This window comes from Adiantum capillus-veneris, chromosome 4 (assembly GCF_014529385.1).
Source record: "Adiantum capillus-veneris isolate H3 chromosome 4, ASM1452938v2, whole genome shotgun sequence".
In the NCBI taxonomy this organism is placed as follows: domain Eukaryota; kingdom Viridiplantae; phylum Streptophyta; class Polypodiopsida; order Polypodiales; family Pteridaceae; genus Adiantum; species Adiantum capillus-veneris.
This window is the reverse complement of record NC_140934.1, coordinates 50,452,572-50,474,250: the sequence shown is the minus strand read 5'-3', so window position 1 is coordinate 50,474,250 and position 21,679 is coordinate 50,452,572. Positions and strand designations below refer to the sequence as shown.

At 44.5% G+C, this 21,679-nt stretch overlaps 1 protein-coding gene and 1 pseudogene across 4 annotated transcripts in view; one reads left to right on the top strand and one right to left on the bottom strand.

The window, feature by feature from the left end:
* The first annotated feature begins 472 nt into the window (after positions 1-472).
* Positions 473-21,679, top strand: part of LOC147459138 (uncharacterized) — a 267,221-nt gene continuing 246,014 nt past the window's right edge. For all 4 annotated transcript variants that reach the window (XM_086510478.1, XM_086510479.1, XM_086510480.1 and 1 more), the window contains exons 1-10: positions 473-632; positions 734-908; positions 12,900-12,983; positions 13,070-13,141; positions 13,289-13,348; positions 13,460-13,693; positions 13,770-13,856; positions 14,257-14,550; positions 14,682-14,753; positions 14,844-15,026. In XM_086510478.1, coding sequence (XP_086366604.1) covers positions 786-908; positions 12,900-12,983; positions 13,070-13,141; positions 13,289-13,348; positions 13,460-13,693; positions 13,770-13,856; positions 14,257-14,550; positions 14,682-14,753; positions 14,844-15,026 — 1,209 coding nt within the window. In that variant the 5' untranslated portion in view covers positions 473-632; positions 734-785. The remainder of the gene's footprint in view (positions 633-733; positions 909-12,899; positions 12,984-13,069; positions 13,142-13,288; positions 13,349-13,459; positions 13,694-13,769; positions 13,857-14,256; positions 14,551-14,681; positions 14,754-14,843; positions 15,027-21,679) is intronic.
* Positions 20,022-20,614, bottom strand: LOC147459142 (uncharacterized; annotated as a pseudogene).

The following is a 21,679-nucleotide window of genomic DNA, read 5'->3' as shown; positions in this document are numbered from 1 at the left end:
AAGTGGGGATAATCATACAAAGACATGAAAGCACTGTACATTTTGGAGATACAAGCGAGCTTCAAGGTTTGATTGGTTGATACATCCATGCCTATGCGTTTGATTGGTCGATACATCTATGAGATAGTGCACGACTTCTGTTCCTTATAAATTTTGGGGAGAACCAGTGCTAACTATCCACCATCATTCTGCATGACACTTCTGTGTGATGCACACTGTTTAATCTACATTGTTTCTCATTTGCTTTGACTTGACGAACAGGTTTAACTACTCATGTTGTTGTGTTGTAGCTCAACAATAGTGGAATCCTTTGCGTTGTAAGTCAGATTATAGTCTGTAGTATGTACCACTACATTTCAATTTTACACTAGTTTTACAATCTGTGCTTTTTTATTGTTGTACTTTTCATTGCCAAAAACCACCGCCATCATTGGGGAAGATTCATTTTCGCCTTGTTTGTGATGCGCGGGAAGAGTGCCCCAATGACAACGTATTCTTTTTAAGCAATGGCGGCGCTGGAATGATGATGCAGGTTAACTGTTTCACGCACGACAAGCTCAAACTCTCTCTCTCTCTCTCTCTCTCTCGTGCGCGCGCGGACGGACGCACAGACCATCAACGACATTTCTGCCGTAATGCCACACCCCCCCCCGCCTCCCCCCCCCGCCCCGCCCTCCTCTCTCTCACACACACACCCATTTCATCTGACATGCTATCATTTTCTCAACTTTAGGCGTAGCTGTAAAAGACCTTAGCTGGAAGCGGATTGTCTGCATTTTGGCGATATGATGGACCAGAAAGGAATGGTGCCATGGAGGCCTGCCTCCAGTCAATTCTATGAACTCACCCCCAAGCAGCGCAGGGAGGAGGATCTCTTGCATCCCTTCTATGAGGAGCAGATGCGCCAGGTTCTTTCCTGACGCAAACCCGCCCTCTTCAAGTTTTTGGGATGTTGTGAAGTTTTATTTTTTCATGTAAGGAAAGCAAAGACCATGGGGGATGGTTATGTGTGGGCTTTGTGGGATGATAATTCCTTGAAAAGAAGAGGCCTGTTTTTTAACCTATATATTGGACTTCCCTTCAAAAGGATAAGCAAAATGACCATTGATTCACTGTGACTATGAAAGGAAAAGCAGATTATGATACTTTGAAATTGAATGAAATGGAGTTGTTCTGCAACTCATGGAACGAAAAGGAAGATGAATTGGTTGCTTGCAGGAGTAATCGAAATGCTACATACTTGAAGGATAGCCGTATGCAGCTGCAGGGCCTTTACTGCCATCAGATAGAGATACCCCACCCTCCTCAGAGAGCAGAGCTCCCTCCACCATCTCTTCGATTCAGCAGATCAGTGCATGCTAGGGAGATTTATACTAGAGGTTTAGTGACACAGAGAATCTCTTTACAGGGCCCACACAGCAAGGAGTTACCCTCCAGAGAGCAGAGACACTCAGAGCTAGCAGGAGACAGAGAGCACCTGGATTTTGGACACCTACTGAGAGATGACATAGATCAGAATCCAGTTCCGGTGGGGGGCTGCACAACACTTGGGGATGGCGTCTGACTGTAGGTCAAAAAGGTGGTTGGACACTACGGTGTGTGAGCCCCCTCTTGCAGACCTGACCCGTCTTTATAGCTCAATTGAATGCCCTTTGGCGTCCGCCCGCCCATCGCCCATCCAGTGGTAAAATTGACTTTGAACTCACGACCAAGCCCCCCAAGAATAGACTATCTGGATTAAGCTAGTCAACGAGGCGCACGAGCTTGCTTGTGGATAGGGCTCTAAAAGTAGCTTATATTTTTGGGCTAGCAAGGGGTACACACACATGAGCATACACACTTTTTTTTTTGTAAATCTGATTTGATTAATTTACAAGTGGGAAACCTCAAAGGGAGGAAAACCCACCAAAAAGATAAGATACAAGGGGAAGAACACAACTGTGTTCTGCGATGTAAAATCGCTAAAAGCAAATATAGAAGAGCTGCAAGATTTCCAGAGATATGTCCCCAATGTCAAAGGCAAAATGTAACGATTGCCTCAACGAAATCTTGAACGATGGAAATGGGGGTACACACACATAAGAGCGTGCGCGCGTGCACACACACACACACACACACACACACACACACACACACACATCTTGCTCCTCCTATCCTGGTAGCAGCAGCGACAAACTCCTCCAGAGTGGCTTTAGGTCGAAGACTCTCTCGAAGTTTTTACTGAGAAGTCTTGGGAAGAGCCTTCTCCACCCACTTCTTGACCATGAATTCTCTTGGTTGCTGAGGAAGCTTGGCAACCAGAGACTTTGTTCTTGTCATGAGTTCTGCAAAAGTCTCATTTGGCTGGAGCACTAGGTTTGCCAACTCATCCAGGAACCTTCTCTTGGAAGTCAGCTGGTGTGAAAGCTTCACAGCGCGCGCACGTGCACACACACACACACACACACACACACACACACACACACACGCACACACACACACACACACACACACACACACACACACACACACAATTTTGGTATGAAAATGGTGTGATGCTTGAAGGAGCTCCCAAGCTCGGATTGCAGACCTTGGAGGCTCTATGGAGAGCTTGCAAGGAGCACTTGGAGATGAGGTGAACAATGCAAGGAGAAAATGAACTCGATGAAATTAATTGAAGATGCAAATTAACAAAAATCGACACAAAATGTGTTCTAAATGCAAACATAAAAAGGATACTAATCCTCTCCCTAATCAAGCCTACCTAGCCATGGAGGGTAGTGGCCTCTGGATCTGCCAAGGACATGTCCATACAAAGCTAGATTAGGGCTTAATTAGTGCGAGATGCAACTAGTTATGGACAGTGCCAATGGAAGGTAACGATGCTTAAGAAATACTAATCACTCTAATGGAGATGCTAATCACACTAACACACAAATGCATAGCAACAAACCTAGCCAGCACACCATGGCTCTGATACCACTTGATGGGGATGGGATCGTGTTAGCTAAGGTGGGTGATAGACAAATATCATGCACACAAGTGAGTGTGAGTAGGTTAGATTGTTACTCAAGCAAATTAGGTTCCAAGATAGATTAGCTTGGACTCATAAACACGATCTTGAGTAGTTTGCTAACCCGTCACGAGCTCACCATAAACAAGAGACATGTAATGCAAAGTTACCCGGAATGGCAACATGCATGAAATGCCATTCCGTGTTTCGGATACTCATGTCTGAAACATGGAACGGGGATCTGGAACGGGAAATTGGGATGGCAACGGGGAACGGAGACTTGAAAATGGACATTCCTTGTAACTATGATGTAATGCAAACTTGGAATTGATTTGTTTATTTATGAAAGGAGCTTTAAGTAGCTCTACAGCTTTGCACCATTACATGTGGGATAATTCTACTCCTCTCATTCACTCACACTAGTGTGACTCTAGGACAAAGCCCATACCTTACATTCACCACTTCAAAAGAGTCCACAACTTGTTAGCTAGAGCGCTCCCAAGTAGACAATGACACCCTATAGGCCCCAAAGACTGGCGCCCCTTTCTGTATTTCTTCATTCAATTGCAACTAAACGATCCGAACACTTAACACTAAACTCTCACCAAGTTGTTCAAACATGTCAAGGGCTGATGTTGTAGGTTTTTGACAGCATAATGGTGGCAAAACTCCTGTAGGTCAAAAGTACACGTCTTTCCCTTACATTTTAGAAGCTTTCCGATGAGCTGCAAGTCAATTCTAGCATGCTGTAATTTCCTGTTTAGGTCACCGTCAAGTGCTCGAAGCCCTATATAAGCACCCGAAGGCTTCCCTGAGGCTCCCTTGGTGTTATCTTGCAGTTTAGGTGCGAAACCCTAAACCTGCAAATAAACACAGCAGGCTGTAATTCTCTGTTTTGGATCGTTTTGAGCGGAGCAAACAAGTTACGTGTGTCGCAAGAGCTCCCGCAGGTAATGGGACGGTTTTTATTTGATTTGGATGAGTTTTCAAGCTCTCGCGCGTTTGTAATTTGTCGTAATGGAACGGTTCTTGTTTAGAAGGCTCTTGCCTTGACAAACGTGCATAAAACCCACAGACTGTACATGATCATCTAAGAGGCCCAACTAGTGGGGCATTACCATACATGCAAAGGGGAGAGAGGGATGCACGAGAGCAAATCATCGTGCTACATGAGACAAGGGAAGAAGGCAAGCTTTCCTTTAAAGCTTCAAACCTGAAAATCTACTCACAGAAACTAAAATTCAGCGTCCCCTCTCATATTTGGGAGCCCCGAGCTAGGATGAGGCCTTCTGGAGTGTTTTGGCTTATAGGTTGCTTTCCTACTGCCATGTGTCCAGTTTGCCCCATTTGGTTTAATTCCTAGTACAAGGCCTAAAAGACTAACTGAGCCTCGCCACTTCTTTACTAGTCTGATTCCAGTGCCAATCAGCCCAACCATCTTGTGGCTGCTTGGCCTTGAGTCCTGTGGGTGGAACTCTTAGCGAGTGGCCATTTCACACTGGCCGTGTAATGTTCGAGCATTTGTAATTTCCAAAAAGGAGTTCCAAAAATTTAAAAAAAATCAAGAGAATGAAACCAACAAATAAAGTCAGTGCTTGTCATAGTCTCTTGACATATTCTCCTCATGAAATCGCAAATGTCCTCGATTGCATGCATCCTATACATGCTACAGATGATTTAGTGTGATCAGAACCCTTTTATCATATGCATTTATCAACAAGAGAGACTATCAAACACGAGTACAAATGATTTAATGAAATCTTCACACTTTTGTCATTTTTGTCTATCATAGAAGTGAGCATTGTACCTTTAACATTCGTCAAGCAATTTACACTTCTATTGCACTGAATCCTTATGTGCTTGAGAAGTGCTAACTCTAGCATCGCCCCCCTATTGAGCAGGTGTCAATACCTTTGACCTTTGCTCTACTAAAGTGATCTGGGTTGGAAAATACGTGGGTTGTAAACCAAAGGCTTCAAGGTAAAGCTGCAATACATACTGTGACTCTACCAGTTCACTCTCTGCTATCCACTTTGCATCCATAGGTGGATAGTTCTTGAACTTCACCAAATAACGTCTTGCACTTATCCCTTAACTTTTGTCTTTGTGTGTCACAATTTGCTCAGGTACTAAGATCTCATCAAGTTTCCCAATTTTAGGTTATCCTCATATCTTCTAGCACATCTCCCACAAAAGGTCTTAGAAGACTCACATTAAACGCATTATGAATCTTCCAATTGTTTGACAATTTCAGCCTGTATACAACATCGTTGATTTTGTTAATTACTTGAAAAGGCCCATAGTAGCGTATACTGAGCTTGGGAAACAACCTTTCCTCGCCCTTCATCTTCTTTAATCTTGCCTTTTCAAATCGCAATAGAACCCAACCACCAAGTGAAAACAAGAGTGCATGTCGATGACGATCAACAACCCTTTTTTGCTTTGCCCGAGTCTTCTCCAAGGCAGCCTTAATTTTCTCATACATTTCATCCATATTTTCTACATATCAATCTAGTTCAAAAATCTTATCTTTTGTATGCAAAATGGGAGGAACCTTTTTGCCACTCTCAACAATTTCAAGGGTGTCTTGCTTGTTGATGAATGTACTGTATTATTGTATGCATACTCAAGCAAAGATAACTACTTTTCCCACTTGCCTTTATTGTTTGACACATAACATTTAAGCAAGTGTAATACAATATAATTGGCCTCTTCTGATTGTCCATCAGTTTGTGGATGAAGTGAGGATGAAAACTTAAGCGTTGTGCCCAAGTTTTCAAACAGCCTCTCCAAAACAAACTTGTTATGTGAGGATCACGATCATTGATAATTGACTGTGGCGTATCATGGTACATAAACACATTGTACATGAACAATCGTGCCATTTGATCACATTTTATCTTTTTCTTGACAGAAATAAAATGGGCGTGTTTGCTAAACGTGCAAATAGTGGTCAATATACCATCATTCCCTGTCTGCGTTCTTGGAATGTCAAAGATACAATCCATAACATTAATTTCCCGTGGCTTATCTGGAATAGGAAGTGGTTGTAACAACCTTGGTCGTTTTTTGCCTGTTAAACTTGACCTTTTGGCAAATTATGCATGCTCACACAAAGGCGTCTACATCTCTTTGCAAAGCACGCCAATAAAAGAATGTTTTGACCGCTTTCACTGATGCATCAATACCACGATGCCTTGAATACGGTGGGACATGACTTTCTACCTGTCACGTGACACATCCAACCCTATGTGTCCGTGGACAAGCTACAGCATGACTAGGGTTCAGTTCAGTCAAGTCAGTTTAGAATAGGAAGTGATTTGGCACTTTTGTGAGTCTGTTCGCAGACCGTGCATGTCCAGACACTTAGATTAGATGCATATCCTCTGGTTGCACACAGCATGACCATCAGATTCCAGTCAGATTCCATCAGTAGCATTTTTACAGTGCATAGACCTATTTTCCCTATTTTGGACATTTTTCACTTATTATTTTTAAGTGACTTTTGTTGGAAAGTAGGTAGGGCAATTTTGCTAAGTTTGTATGAATAGAAACTTAGCGCTAGCACTTTCTGACAGAAGAGGCAGTAGGAGCACTCGCTCAACATGCAACTTCTCAGCAGAACCCAAGAGGCCTAGTGTTTTCTGCATCAGCAGGACAACCCTAACGTTTTTAGTCCCATATCAGCCTTGGCACTTTGTGCACAGCAGATCAGCCTCGGCGTCTTCACGACACAGCAGATCAGCCTAGCGTTTTGCATTTGTAGGACATCCGACAGCAGTAGGACCATTTTCAACCCTAGCGTCTTTGCATTAGCATAGCATTTTGCAATTTCACCGCGACGGAACACCAAGAAGCATCAACGTTTTCAGTTTTTAGCAATCAGTATCCGCAAAAGAAGTCCCGAACGTCGCAGATCTCACCTTCCCGCAGTAGATCCTCGCCGCACGGTCAGATCCCGTGAAGTTTGCAGATTCATCCCGGAAAACGCAGATTTCAGCATCTTTGTTTTCAGCGCGTCGTCGTCGCATCGTCGCCATCAACATCGTCATCAACATAGAGTCAAAATTCAGCAGATAAAGATTTGCAGATTTCAGCCCTTAGCGTTTTTAGATTTCAGCCCGTCTCGTCGTTGTCCTCATCGTTGTCGACATGGTCGGCAAGTCCAAGCATTGTAGAATTTGTGCAATCATAAGTAGACCGCTCTTGCCATAGAGAGTGGGGCCTTTGGAGGAGGGTTTGACAACATTCTGGTGTCGTATTCTTCTCTCTCTATCTCTCAATCTCATGCACCTTCATTCACAGCGTCCATTCACTTTGTTTGTGTCCATTGCACTCTCTCACTAAAGGAACGGAAGGCTCTCCCTTCCGTAAGTAAAAGGAACCCTTGAGCATAGTTGGAGCACTCATCTTGAGCAAAGTTCAACGTTCACTTCCGCTGCACCTTACACTACCATAACCTTTTGTCACAATGGCCTAGTGACACATAGTCTTCCATGCATCATCATAAAACCATCCCTGAGGAGATAGTGTTCATGGCGTTGTCCATCCAACAATTGTTTAAAGATCCTTGCAAAACTTCATTATTAGCATACTTTTCCTTTATTTTATCAAGTTCATGATGATAAGGAATTGACGCAGCTGAAATTTGTGGCTTTCTTGACAATGCATCAGCGATAACATTGTTTTTGTCTTCCACATGCACAATTTGAAATTGGAACATAGACAAAATGTTTGCCCATGGCATATGCTTTTCAAATAACTTTGGTTGTGTGAAGAAGTATCGCAAGGTCTGATGATCTGTTTGGGCAACAAAGTCAACACCTAGCAGGTAGTGTTTCTAACTTAAAAGCGCATGAATCACAAACAATAGCCTTTCTTTTAGACTTTGCATAGTCCTTTCTAGATTCTAATTTCATAGGCTACTACCCGACCATCTTGGATTAGTATTGCACCAATACTCTTGCCACCTGCGTCGTACTGACCATAAATGAAGCAAGTCAACGAGCTTCTAGAGAAAGGTATGGTACATCCAAGTACTTCTTCCTACCGCTCTTCAGTTCTATTAGTGCAGAAGAAAGATGGCACGCTCGGAATGTGCATAGATTATTGATATCTAAACGATATCACAATCAAGAATAAACGATCCGAACACTTGCACCTAAGCCTCACCAAGCTGTCCAAACCTATCCATGGCTATAATTGCAGGTTTTTGACCCAATTTCGTCAGCATAACAGCACAAGTATCCCTTTAAGTCAAAAGTACACGTCAAGGACACTTTCCCTTGCGGTATAGAAGCTTTCCAGTGAGCTGCTGGTCAATTTCAACATGCTGTAATTTTCTGTGTTGCCACTTTTAGGTGCTACTACCTTGTACACGCATCCCAAGGCCCTTCCGAGGCCCCCTTGGCGATTCCCTGCAGTTTAGGTGGGAAACCCTAAACATGGAGAAAAACACATCAGGCTGTAATTCTTTGTTTTGGACCGTTTCGAGCGGAGCGAGCACTCCTACGTGTGTCTCAGATGCTCCCGCACGCAATGGGACAGTTCCCCTGTAAATTGGACGAGTTTTCACGTGAGATAATTCTCCGTTTTCGCATTCCTTCGCGATGGAACTGTGCGTACCTGAAGGGGATTAGCAATTAGCTAATCCGGTTCCCGTACAGAAGGCTCTTGCCTTGGGAAAAGCGCATAAAACCCCCAGAACTGTACATGGTCATCTGAGAAGCCCAACTAGTGGGGCATTACCATATGTGCAAAAGGGGAGAAAGAGATGCGCGAGAGCAAATCGTTGCGCTACATAGAGCAAGGGAAAAGGCAAGCTTTCCATTAAAGCTGTGAGCACCTGCACCCACTACTCACACACACAGTAGCACTTAATGGGCTGAAATCAGCCCTCTTGAAATGGGTGCCCCCTCTTGCTGATGCTTCTGACAATTGCATCAGGAGCCGACACATGTCCAGTTTGCCTCTTTTGAGTTAATTCCCTAGTACCCACCAACTTATAAGTGTCGTGAGGGGCTTAAATGACTTTGAACTGAGCCTAGACACCCTTTTACTCCTCGGATTCCAGTGCCGATTAGCCCAACCAACTCGTGGTGACCTGCCCTTTCCGACTGTGGGTGAAACTCTCGGCCATCGGCTATCTACACTGGCCACGCAATGTCCGGTCATTTGCAACTCCAAAAAGAGGGTCCCAAAAATTAAACAAAAATCATCGGAAGAAACCAACAACTCAAGTTAGCAATTGCCACGTGCTCGTGACATACCACCCTCTTAAAATCGCAAAAGTCCTCGATTGCGTGCCATATACATGCCATTGATGATCTTGTGTTGTTAGCACTCTTTTATCATCGCATGTATCTGCAAGAAAGACTGTCAAAACATGTGTACAAATGACTTAATGAGACCTTCATACTTTTGTTAAACTGTACACTGCTATTGCACTGAATCCAGGAGTACATTTGATGTGCTAGCTCTATCATTACCCCTTCTTTGCAGACGTTGGGTTGGGGCATGCGTGGGTTGTAACCCAAAGGCCTCAAGGTAAAGCTGCAATACATTTGGTGACTCTGACAGTTCATGCTTTTCCATCCACTTTGCATCCATAGGCGGATAGTTCTTGAACTTCACCACATAGCATCTTGCAACCTGTCCCTTAACTTTTACGTGTGCAAAAGGTTCTTGCCTCTGCAAGCGAGCACAATTCCACAACATTGTGATGTACCACCCACGACCAAGTAAGCTCAAATTTCAAGATGATTTACCGATGCGTCAAAGAGTCCAAGCAATCGCCTCAGAGAATCGGCAAGCAGCGTGTCACCTGGCAGACCCACATCACTCCCGCAGGAGATCTAGTGGCCAATCTACCACCCTGAGACCTCTCCCTATCTCATCTTGGTTCATACTTGCAAACCCTAAAAACGTAGCAAAAAATCAGCCCTAATTTGACCACTTTTTGGCAGGGCGAACATGGGGAATTTCTTGTTTGTCCTGTGAAGAGTAACCCTCTTCCTTGGTGTCATCTGTCCTGTCAGGCATAGTGTAATTCCAAGTTCCTGTACTCTGTGTCTTTACCCAAAACAACCGAGGCTCACTTCTTGAGGAAAAAGTAATTTATATCCCGGCAATGGAACCTTGAAACTGGCCCGTGGGGCGGTAGGCTTTGGCTTTCACCCAAAATTCTTTACTTTTGACTTTAGGACACAAAGGAACTTCACGAATAAGCCTGTGACTGGAATTCAACACTTCAAGACAAACCACGACCTGGCAGCTAGAGCGCTACCAAGCAGACAATGACACCCTGTTGGCCCCAGAGACTCGCGCCCCTTTCGGTATTTCTTTATACTTATTATACTTTAGAAAAACCTGTAAACTTCCACAAGATGTCCCACTTTTATCGGGCTGAAATTCCTCTACTCCAACTCGATTTCGGCAACATAACCATAGTGGAAGTCTCCACGGACAAAATCCCAAGCAAACATTGACTTTCCACGCACTTTACAGTGTTTGCAAAACCTGGCGAGAAATTGAAGCTCGTTGAATTCTGTGTTTTACTCTCCAATCCGCGTGCCGATCACTTTTCTGGGTAGCCCTCGAGCTCTCACACCTATAGGGTCACTTGCCCCTTGAATTAGACGAGATTCCTCGTGGGAAATCTCTCCAAAATGGCCTGTACAAGCACCCAATGCTTTCCTGAGGCTCCCCTAGCAAATAAACGATCCGAATACTTGCACCTAACCCTCACCAAGCTGTCCAAACCTATCCATGGCTGTAATTGCAGGTTTTTGACTCAATTTTGCCAGCATAATGGCACAAATATCCCTGTAGGTCAAAAGTACACGTCAAGGACACTTTCCCTTGCGGTATGGAAGCTTTCCAGTGAGCTGCTGGTCAATTTCAGCATGCTGTAATTTTCTGTTTTGCCACTTTTAGGTGCCTATTGCCCTATATATGCATCCCAAGGCCTTTTCGAGGCTCCCCTGGCGATTCCCTGCAGTTTAGGTGGGAAACCTTAAACATGGAGAAAAACACAGCAGGCTGTAATTCTCTGTTTTGGACCGTTTCGAGCGGAACGAGCATGCCTACGCGTGTCTCAGATGCTCCTACACGCAATGGGACAGTTCCCCTGTAAATCGGACGAGTTTTCACACGAGAAAACTCTCCGTTGTCGCATTTCTTCGCGATGGAACTGTGTGTACCTGAAGGGGATTAGCAATTAGCTAATCCGGTTCCTGTACAGAAGGCTCTTGCCTTGGCAAACGCGTATAAACCCCCAGAACTGTACATGGTCATCTGAGAAGCCCAACTAGTGGGGCATTACCATATGTGCAAAAGGGGAGAAAGAGATGCGCGAGAGCAAATCGTTGCGCTACATAGAGCAAGGGAAAAGGCAAGCTTTCCATTAAAGCTGTGAGCACCTGCACCCACTACTCACACACACAGTAGCACTTAATGGGCTGAAATCAGCCCTCTTGAAATGGGTGCCCCCTCTTGCTGATGCTTCTGACAATTGCATCAGGAGCCGACACGTGTCCAGTTTGCCTCTTTTGAGTTAATTCCCTAGTACCCAGCAACTTATAAGTGTTGCTAGGGGCCTAAATGACTTTGAAATGAGCCTAGACACCCTTTTACTCCTCGGATTCCAGTGCCGATTAGCCCAACCAACTCGTGGTGACCTGCCCTTTCCGACTGTGGGTGAAACTCTCGGCCATCGGCTATCTACACTGGCCACGCAATGTCCGGTCATTTGCAACTCCAAAAAGAGGGTCCCAAAAATTAAACAAAAATCATCGGAAGAAACCAACAACTCAAGTTAGCAATTGCCACGTCCTCGTGACAGTACGTATAGGGTTGTGTCAATATTATCGAGAGATTCATCCAAAGCTTTGCTCATGTAGTAGGACCACTCCATGCCCCAATGAGGAAGAAGATCCCCTTTATGTGGGGAACTAGACAACAAGCTACCTTTGACACGCTGAAGTACCTATTGAGCCATGGTCCTGTTCCGTCGATAGTGCCAGACTTAAGGAAACTGTTTGAAATTCACTGCGATGCTCTAGGTGATTGCATCGGTGCAGTGCTTAACCAAGAAGCCCATGTAGTGGCTTATGAGAGTAGACGGCTTAAGGATGCAGAATTGCATGCCTTGATCTACGAGAAGAAAGTTATGGCTATGATTCACACCTTGTCTACCTAGAAGCATTATCTTCTAGGAGCGGACTTTGCGATCAAAATAGATCATGAGAGTCTGCGGTATTTCCTTCCACGATGGAAATTGTCTGAGAAGCAGGTGAGATAGGCAAACTTCTTGTCCCATGTTTCATTTCCAGATCCTTCATACGGCTGGAAGTAAAAACGTGGTTGCAGACGCACTGTCTAGATTGCCGAGGGTGAGTGCAATCACTTGTGTATATCACTAAGAACTGGGAATCACTTTTCGACTTGTATCGAGATGACTCAGACTTCTCCATTTGGAGAAAGGTACAGAACGGAGAGAATGACTATCCTTACTCTATTTGGGATGGATACATCTACCACCACGAAGCAATTTGTGTGGTGGCACCATTGAGGAAGAAAATTATGGACACTTAATGGCAGATCAGGAATGGCACATTGAAGGGGGAGTCGAGATGTTTCTTAAGGGCTGGAGAGAAAACACTTATTGAGACTTGTTTTACACGTTCAAACCATAGAGAGTTGAGGAAGGGGTATTCTTCTTGGTATATGCACTACATAGCTGCTTCTATTTCCGATTTCTGTTACTTAGTCATGATCTTTATATTTCTTTTCTTTGCATCTTTGTCATTTGTTTCTTAAGAAAGAAAGCTGTTTACTAGAGTCTAGGGGTGGTTTCTACTTATTTTAAGGTTAAATTTTTGGCTGAGCATTCATTACTACATTGCAGGAACATGCACGAAGGGTTCATGAGATTAAAAACTTGGAAGCAGCTTGTCAAATGCGAGATCATCGCAGGAATTTGATTCATGAGGTGAAGCAAATAGTTTAATGAATTTGGTTGATTTGGTTCGCGAAAACATTTACATACTCATGTTCAACAGTTTTAAAGACATACAGGTATTTCAGACTCAAGTAAAACGACGGAGGATTAAAGAACTCTATGAAGTATCTACACATGCAGCTCTCCTTGTAATATTCTCTTTTCTCATTGATGTTTAAGATTCTATATAAAAGTGACAGGATTGCTTGTGTTTGATATAACTAGAAGTTGGAATTGATAGCTTGAGGTGGTGCTTTAGGCAGGATTTATCTTGACACATTAAGGCTTTTTTGCAGGTTTCCTGGGACACCTTAGAGAAGCAAGATTTTGCTACAAAAGCAGATGTTACTCAGAAGGTAATTAAACAAGCTGCTAAGATCTTATTAGCTGCAGATTCTTTAAAACGTAAATATTACCGTTAATTTGTCTGTCAAATGGCTGACTGTTTTATTTTAACATTGATCTAGATGAGAAGAGAGCATCATTTTGCAATGGATATTGATTGTCATGATTTTGAGGATGAGGTGGCAGTTTTTGAAAGCAAAGGTTATGAGCTGGGTGCAGACACAAGCATTGATTTGGCCCTTGAATTGAAGAATAAGGACAAAGGAAAGGAAAAGCAAAAAGACACCAGCAAAGTCTCAAAGGACGAAAAACTAACCAAGAAATTGAAGCCAGTTGAGTCGTCTGAGTCAACACAGGTGTGTTGCTGGCAAAAGATTTTGACACAATCAGGAAAATCAGTTGCTCATAAACACTTGCATCCCTTACTTGTAGGATGGCAGTAAGGTCTTGCTGGAAATCAAAGAACGGGTTTCTAAGGTTGAAAAGGAAAAGTTTGAGACTGAGCAAAAACGGAGAATGGCAAGTTTTCTCTTCCTTTATTTAGGGTGTCTAGACAACAGTTTCAAGGTTCATGTCAAAGAACAGTTTGCACATATAGGTGGTGTCTTAAAAGGTTATTGATGCAGTTATTATACTGGTATAGTTTATCATGGTAAGGTGAAGTGAAATGTTGAGGAGTGAGGGGAAAGCGGGGGGTTGGTATTTGGGCTATTGCCCTCCGTTATTAGCCTGACATTCAATCAGTCACTACATAATTTAACTAGAAGCACAAGTGTAATACCACCGATATTCAACCACGCTTTCCATAGGCCCTCTTCCTTATTTTTATGTATGGCAGGGGCATGGGGGAATGAGTTTAACATGGTTCCTAAAAAAATGGAAGCTGCGGGTCTCAGAATGCTTTGTGTCTATTGAATAGGATGAATACGAGACAAAGCAAAGAGAGAGGGAGATAGAAGAAATAACCAAGAAAAAGGACGAGGAGGAAAAACTAAAGAAATTTCAGGAAGATCAAGCCCTACAAACAGAAGAACTGCAGGCAGCTGAACATTTAGAGAAAGAGAACCATGCGCTTCGACTTGAACTCGAGCAGCAGTTAGCAGAGCAAAGAAACCGTGAATGGGAGGCTGTTTTAGCTCGTGATCATGAAGTTCTTCTCATGATGAAGCATGATCGTGATAATGAAGTCAATTTTGAGCAGCGTCTTTGGCAGGTATTTCTTCTCTTTATCATTATTCTTCCAGACTACGCGATTATTGAATGCCGGAAAAAAGGTAGCTTGGTGGGCACACTGTGAATCTTGGTGGTGGCAGTTCACTGATACTCTGCATTTAACTTCTTTAGGAGGAACGACAAAGGAAGGTAGAGCAGAGGCACCTTAAGCACAGAAATCTGTGCCTTGAGGTTTTGTTACAGGTTTTAGTACTGTTGAGACATGAATTGCTTCTGTACATGTTTTCTTGTTTATTATGTTGGTAACTTGTGTTTCCTTTATTTTGGCTTCAGATTATAAATCTAGCAGAGAGCTCTGCAATGTACAAAGAATCCACAAATTGTGCTCCTTCAGCTGTTGAGTGGTGGGAATGGAAGAATTTATTTGTCAGAGGAGCTATTCAACCTATTAATCTGAGTATTGAATCACTCGAAGCAGACACTTTGCTGCTCAAAGATGAGGAGGTGGCTGAAGAGGTTAGCTTTTTTATGATGGTTGACAATAACAACACAGAACTTTGGAAATATTTCCAAGGGAGGGGAGTATTAGATTAGAAACTCTGTTTCCAAAGTCACTCGTTTCTCGTTCCATTTGTGCCATACCTTAGGTTCCGAAGGTTGCTTATGAAACATACCTGTAAGAAGCCATTTCTAATACATTCCATTGCAATGAGGTGGCCTTGCTGGCCTCGTTCTGTATAGCGTTTCATGTGATTATGGCTTCTGAGCTTGAGACACAAAAAGGGGAGGCAGAAGGGACTTTCAGCTCCGTTCTTTTAAATCTCATTTTTTTGTAATGGTTGAAACCCCCCCCCCACCCCCCACAACACACTTTTTTTTTGTAAATCTTTGGGATTAATTTATAAGTGGGAAACCTCAAGGCGAGGAAAACCCACAAAAAAGATCATATACAAAAGCAGGAACACATATGAGTTCATCAGCAAAAAGCTAAAAGCATTCGTAGGAAAGCTGATCCATGTCTGAAGTGATATCACCAACCTCCCAGACAAAACGTAAGGATTGCCTGACGGAAAGCTTGAAAAACTGAAAAGGATCTGCATCAGCCCGAGAGAACATGCAACTATTGCGATGACACCATAGAGTCGCGTTCCTGACAAAGTTTTGTCGAGGCTTGAGGTGGTGCAGCAAAGACTTACTATAATGCAAAACCATGGCATCCGCAAGTTTTTGTTTAGATGACGACCAAGCACCCGAAGGAAGCTTCACACGCTTAATGTCGTGAGAAACCCTCGTGTGATGCAAGTGCTTGAAAAATTGTTTCGAAGCCCACAAAAGCCCGTTGACGAGCCCGCGTCTGCCACTTTTCAAGCTTTCTTTTGTCATCATGTTGTATGCATACTCGAGCCTCAGACAATGCCGACAATTCAAAGTCAGACAAAGGCCTTGAGTCAGCCAATTCCTGCAGATGGCGACAATCCTGCTTGGCATCTCTAACATTGCCATGAGCCCAATGCATATATTGTTTACCATAATCTTGAATAGCACATTACAGTCGCATGACAAATCGATACCAAGCAACATCAAGATCAAGATGCATGTGAGCAAGCAAGGGAGGAATAAGTCCTGAAATCATATTGAGAAAGGCCTATGAGAAAGATAAGCATTGTTAATATATAGCAGACGCTTCCGCGGAAGAGGTCTATCACAAGGTGATCGCCCAAAATACAAGTTCAATAAGACAGGGTGATAATCTGATAGCTGCGAAGTGTAATCCAATAGCATATTACATACAAAATCCTCATATTGCTGTATATTGAGGACATACCATCTCTCGAGCCGTGCACGATATGAGTGATGAGCAGTATGCTGAAAAGTAAACCTCTGAGACTTAGGATAAAGAGAATGCCTGTATAGCAGGCTACAATGTCACACGCACAGGACAGGCAATTAGTTCATAGTTATCCGGAACGCGGAATGGAAACGGCGACGGGCCTCCTTGAGGAACGGGGGAACAACGCGGAACCGGAGGCTTAAAAAACACCCAAATAATGTATTCTTTTAGCGTTATGTGTCTGAATACAAGTAGTACTAGAGTCCTTTGACTCTACTACCCACAAAAAAAACTATTTGAAGACCATTCAACCTTATTATGACTTGATTGTGATGTGCAACGTCGCGGTCATAGTACGTACACAACAGACACAATGCCATACACAATAACACATGCAATTACAGATTAGAGCTCTCAAATAATTGCAAGATTAAAAGTAAGAGATAAGACTTGCAAGCTGAGCCATAACATTGAGCAAAATATACTTTTCGCTTAATTTTGGCTAACAAGGCCTACCAAGACGCTACAAAAAAACCAAAGGTGACATATATCTTAATGAGACTACAAGGGGGGCAAACCTCAATACCAAAAGACCAAAGGTGACAAATACCATAAAGATGCTACAAAGAGGGCAAGCCACAATACAAAAAGGTATGGATAATGGAAGTCCTAAAGTCTCAACTCTCGAGCCTCAAGACTCAAGACTCAAGAGACACTAGCCTGAGAAGCCTCTCAATTAGTAGTAGCCGGTTGTACGTCATGCACATCCTCTCATTCCTCATCATCGAACTCTAGGCCCGGCTTGACCTGAGCCATGGATGAAGTACCTGGTGTTGGTGCCTCTGTATCTCCACCTGCCTGAGGAGCCTCTTGCTCCATCTCCCACTGTGTAAAAGGATTTTCTGTTTACCTGCACTCTTGCAAAGCATTATCAAATTTGCGCTGACAAATACAAGATCATTTCTCTTCTCTACTCGAAGCCAATTCCTCTTCTTGGAAGCAATGTGGCTAAAAGTACTCCGCAATTGCTCCAAACATGAGGTACTAACTGATTGGCTGAGAATACGGATGGCCAATCTCTGACGCTCAGGGCCATCATAGCCATAGTCCTCCCACCATAGCATTGAACCTATCTTCCTGCGATCAATTTGAGCAACTGGACTGCCAAATGACCCCCGCATCTCTTTGTACTGTCTCATTGATCTTTGACAATGCGTCGCCCATCTCTGTATAGAACCATCTTGTTTAAAATCTTTGTAAATTGGTCCATGACTTCTCTATCTGTCTCTTGCCCTGCACCTTGGAACTTTGGATCCACCATGTACATTGCCCTGCATAAAGGAGAGGCATATGAATTCCACCTCGAGCAGCAAAGCGCATGGATCTCCTCATATCGCTTTGCATCCGGCTCAAGCTGTGCAAGCTGCTCGATAATGCGGTCCATTGCCTCATAAACCTTGCCAATGCAAGGGTCCATGCTATCCACAACTCGAAGCAAATGAACCACCGGTTTTACCTGTGTGTCTTGACTCTTGAGCTCCTTCCAGGACTCAAGATCCTGTGCCTTTTCTTTGCACAAAATCCCTGCAACTGTCTTTGCATAGGGGGAGGTGGTGAACTCATCACTGATGAAGACCTGTCGGGCGGACCGTATTTTGACATTCAGATAACCTGCGCACAAGAAGAAAGTTGAATGCGAAGCGGGTGTCTGAATACTTTAGAAGCACTTTGCCGCCCGACCTCTTGAGGCACTCGCTCCGAATCAAGTTGTGATTGTTGATGAAAGTAACAATCTTCACTGCATCAGCAACAACTGGAGCGATCCATTCTAGCTTGCCAATGTCTTCTAGAAGGTTGTTCAAGCAGTGTGCCATGCAAAAGCACACTGTCACATGCGGATAGTGGCCCTCTACAATAGCTGTTGCTGGCCTATTTGATGCCTCCTCATCTGTGACAAAGGCCATCACATATTGCTCACTGATCGTTTCTATGGCCGTTGTCCACTCTGCAGAGAGAAAATCGGCGGACTTGCCTCTCTCGGTGGCATCATGAGAGTGCACAAAGTACATCTCTCCACTCGAATATGCGACGAGGCCATGGATAGATCTCTTCCTTGTGTAGCGCGGATAATGTGTCGTGCTCTCTACAGTGTGGGTGCCCCTTAGTGCAATGTGCGTGACAATCTCACTCAAACAAATGGAAACTCTCTCAAACAAAATGAAACACAGGAACAATGGATAACAACAGAGACACAACAGTTGACCAGAACATGTGGACTCGACTAGCTCAAAGAACCATGTATAGACTCTGGCGTGGCAGCACACTCAGCTCCAGCCCAGGACTCACAGGTACAAATGGGGTGTCGAGGCTCAGATGTGCAGGGATGGTGAAGTAGTGCTCTGTGTAAGACTCTCTACTCTCTAGAACGATGCTGGACCAAAGGTGAAGCTGCTGATCCCGATGACCAACCGCTACTACTCATATGTAACACCATAAAGGGCCACCAACGGCTCATAAATGTCAGCCATGTGGTGACCTGGCCACGATGTCCACTAGACCACCGTCGGTACCCTGCCACTGCCACGTGTCACTCCCAGCCCAAAGGGTCCGTCCAGTGTGAAACAACCTAGACCAACTGTACTAACTGTGTCCTCTGAAAGTGACACTGTAGCCTGCTACAAGTTGCCCGCCACAAGACCGCTCACCGTCTCGGTGAGAGGAAATACTGAAAAAACTGTGAAAGAAAACCCTTAGGTACTGCATCTGCACATATTTCTTGAAGCAGGTTCTAGGCCCAAAAGTGGAGTTTAGACACACTGTACTGCTTGCAAACGTTTTAAGCCTTTGGATAGGCGGGACTCAGTATGATTGCATAATCCAAGAATCCAATTGGCTAAACAGAATAAAGCTCCACAGCAAAGAGATATGCTCGGTTTGGATCCAGCGCATCTTTATTATTGATAACCATAGTGAGAGAAAAATGACCTGGTCCATGCTTGCAGATAATTTTGCCACTCTTCTTGAAAGGAGGGATGACCATAAGCCTGCGTAACACTGCAAGGAGGGATGACCATAAGCTCAAAAGTTGATGACCATAGCCCAAAAAATATGCTGAGGTTGAGGGGGTGGGGAGGGCTAGTGGGCTGGCTATGGACGAGGGGATGGGAGAGGGTGGGTAGGGGCGAGGGGGTGGGGAGGGAGTGGGTAGGGGCGAGGGCCTAGCCAAGGGGAAGGGAGAGGGTGGGTAGGGGCGAGGGTATGGGGAGGGTAGGGGCGAGAGGGAGCTAGGGGGTGGGTAGGGGCGAGAGGGGGTGGGGTGGGTAGGGGCGAGGGGTGAGGGGAGGGTAGGGGCGAATCCTAACTGGGCTGGGGCGAGACAATTGGATAGGGGCGAATCCAATTAGGTAGGGGCGAATCCAGGTAGCTTGGATAGGGGCGAGCCAAAATGGGCTGGGGCGAGACCAAAGGATAGGGGCGAGAGGGGGTGGGCTGGGGCGAATCCTAACTGGGCTGGGGCGAGACCAATGGATAGGGGCGAGAGGGGGTGGGCTGGGGCGAGAGGGTGATCTAGACTAGTGGCTAATTAGCATGAAAGGAAAACCAGGTTCAAACACTTGAACATGCATTCCATCACACAACTAAAAGGACCTTGGTTTGAAGCTTCTACTTGCTGAAAATGATCAAATATTGACCAAACGATATCTGAATGTAGCTATCTGGTGTAGTGTGTATGAAGGCATGTCTTCAATTCGACTTACGACTCCATTGCCAGCTCATGTTCAAGCTGCCCACGTGTAGCCTTCATCACTACATTGAACTCCGTGTATGAAGCACGCATGGCAAGCCACAAAGTATCCATAACTTTGAAGGCCACACAATACAGCAATTCGAAGGCCATCTCGTCTTCAACAAGAATTCTCAAGAAACAAACTGCAGCCCAAGACCTCGGCTTTCCTGACCAAAGGTCAAGCATTTGAATCAGCATAAAGGTGATGTTCACAACAACAACTGAGAACGGATACTCCCACGTTGCTCTTCTACCTCCTTTCTTGTACAACAGCTGCTGGAATGTTTTCGGGTATCGTTTTGAGAAGAACAACAAATTCTCGAGAGAGATAAATCCTCCACCCCTGAAATCTGTGGATGGGTCAATTCCTTGCCACCCCATATCTTTCCATTGATTGGAAACAAAGCCATTCAAGTGTGAGTTGGGAAAAGCAGCAGACCATAAATCCTTCAATACCTCACACAAGATCAAGAGGAAAGACTTCATAGACTTCAATTGCGTGTAGAGACTGTTTTTGATAGCTGTCGTTCTGATTACTTCCACAAAGGGAGCATCTGAGTGATCAATCTCTGTGACCTTTACACTTGCCCCATTGACTGAGGTGGATCATTGGGCTCAGCTAATGTAAGAACTTTGGAGGATGGAGGTGGGGTATTCTCAGGCAAAGAGTGAACAGATACCCCATAACAAGGCATAGATTGCGTAGCTTCCAACCACTCTAGCAGGTCTTTATCTGACCCATCCGGCGGAGTAGGCTATTCCAATTCGGGATTGGACTCCATGGACAGGGAACTATGATGCACCACCGGATCCATTCTGCCTTCAAGGCGAATCGGTTGCATTGGGGAGCCAGGGGTTCGTATCCACATTGCATCGTTTCCCCAATCATGTAGTGCTTTCGTGTGTCGTAGCCATGGTCTGCCAATGAGCAATGGGAAGCCGCCTTCTACCTGGGGAAGGCGAACCACCACAAAATCCAAGCTGAATGTGAAATCTTGAACCTGCAGAGGCACCTTTTCTACAATGCCCAAGGGGTAGACAGTCCTCTGGTCGGCCAAAGTCACTGTGAATGGGGTAGGCCTAGTGGGCTAGAGACCCAATGCCAGCGTAGTGAATTCAGGCATTAGGTTGATACCCGACCCACCATCTACTATGACCCCTGAGAATTTGCGGCTCATAATAGAAACGGTTAGATGCGGACTCTTGTAATCAATAAGTGAAGCTTCGGGATAGGATATCATGTAGGATTCGGAGGGTTGCATTGGGAGGTGCCCGCCACTAGACCCTGCACCAGGGTACAGAGATTGAATGATGGCAAGGGTGTCACTTCGAAAATTTGCATCAAGTCGAAGCATGTCATACAATGACACTTGCTGAAAGGTATTCTTCAATATAGTCTCTGCTGTAGGTTTTTCTCTTGGGATCAGTGTCTTCTCAGTTTCCTTGATCTTTTGTAAGTCAGCAACTGCTTCTAAGAAAGCCCCATCAATATCGGAGAGCATAGTAAAAGATCCTTTCTTAGCACTAGGGGATGGCATGTCAGCTGCTGGA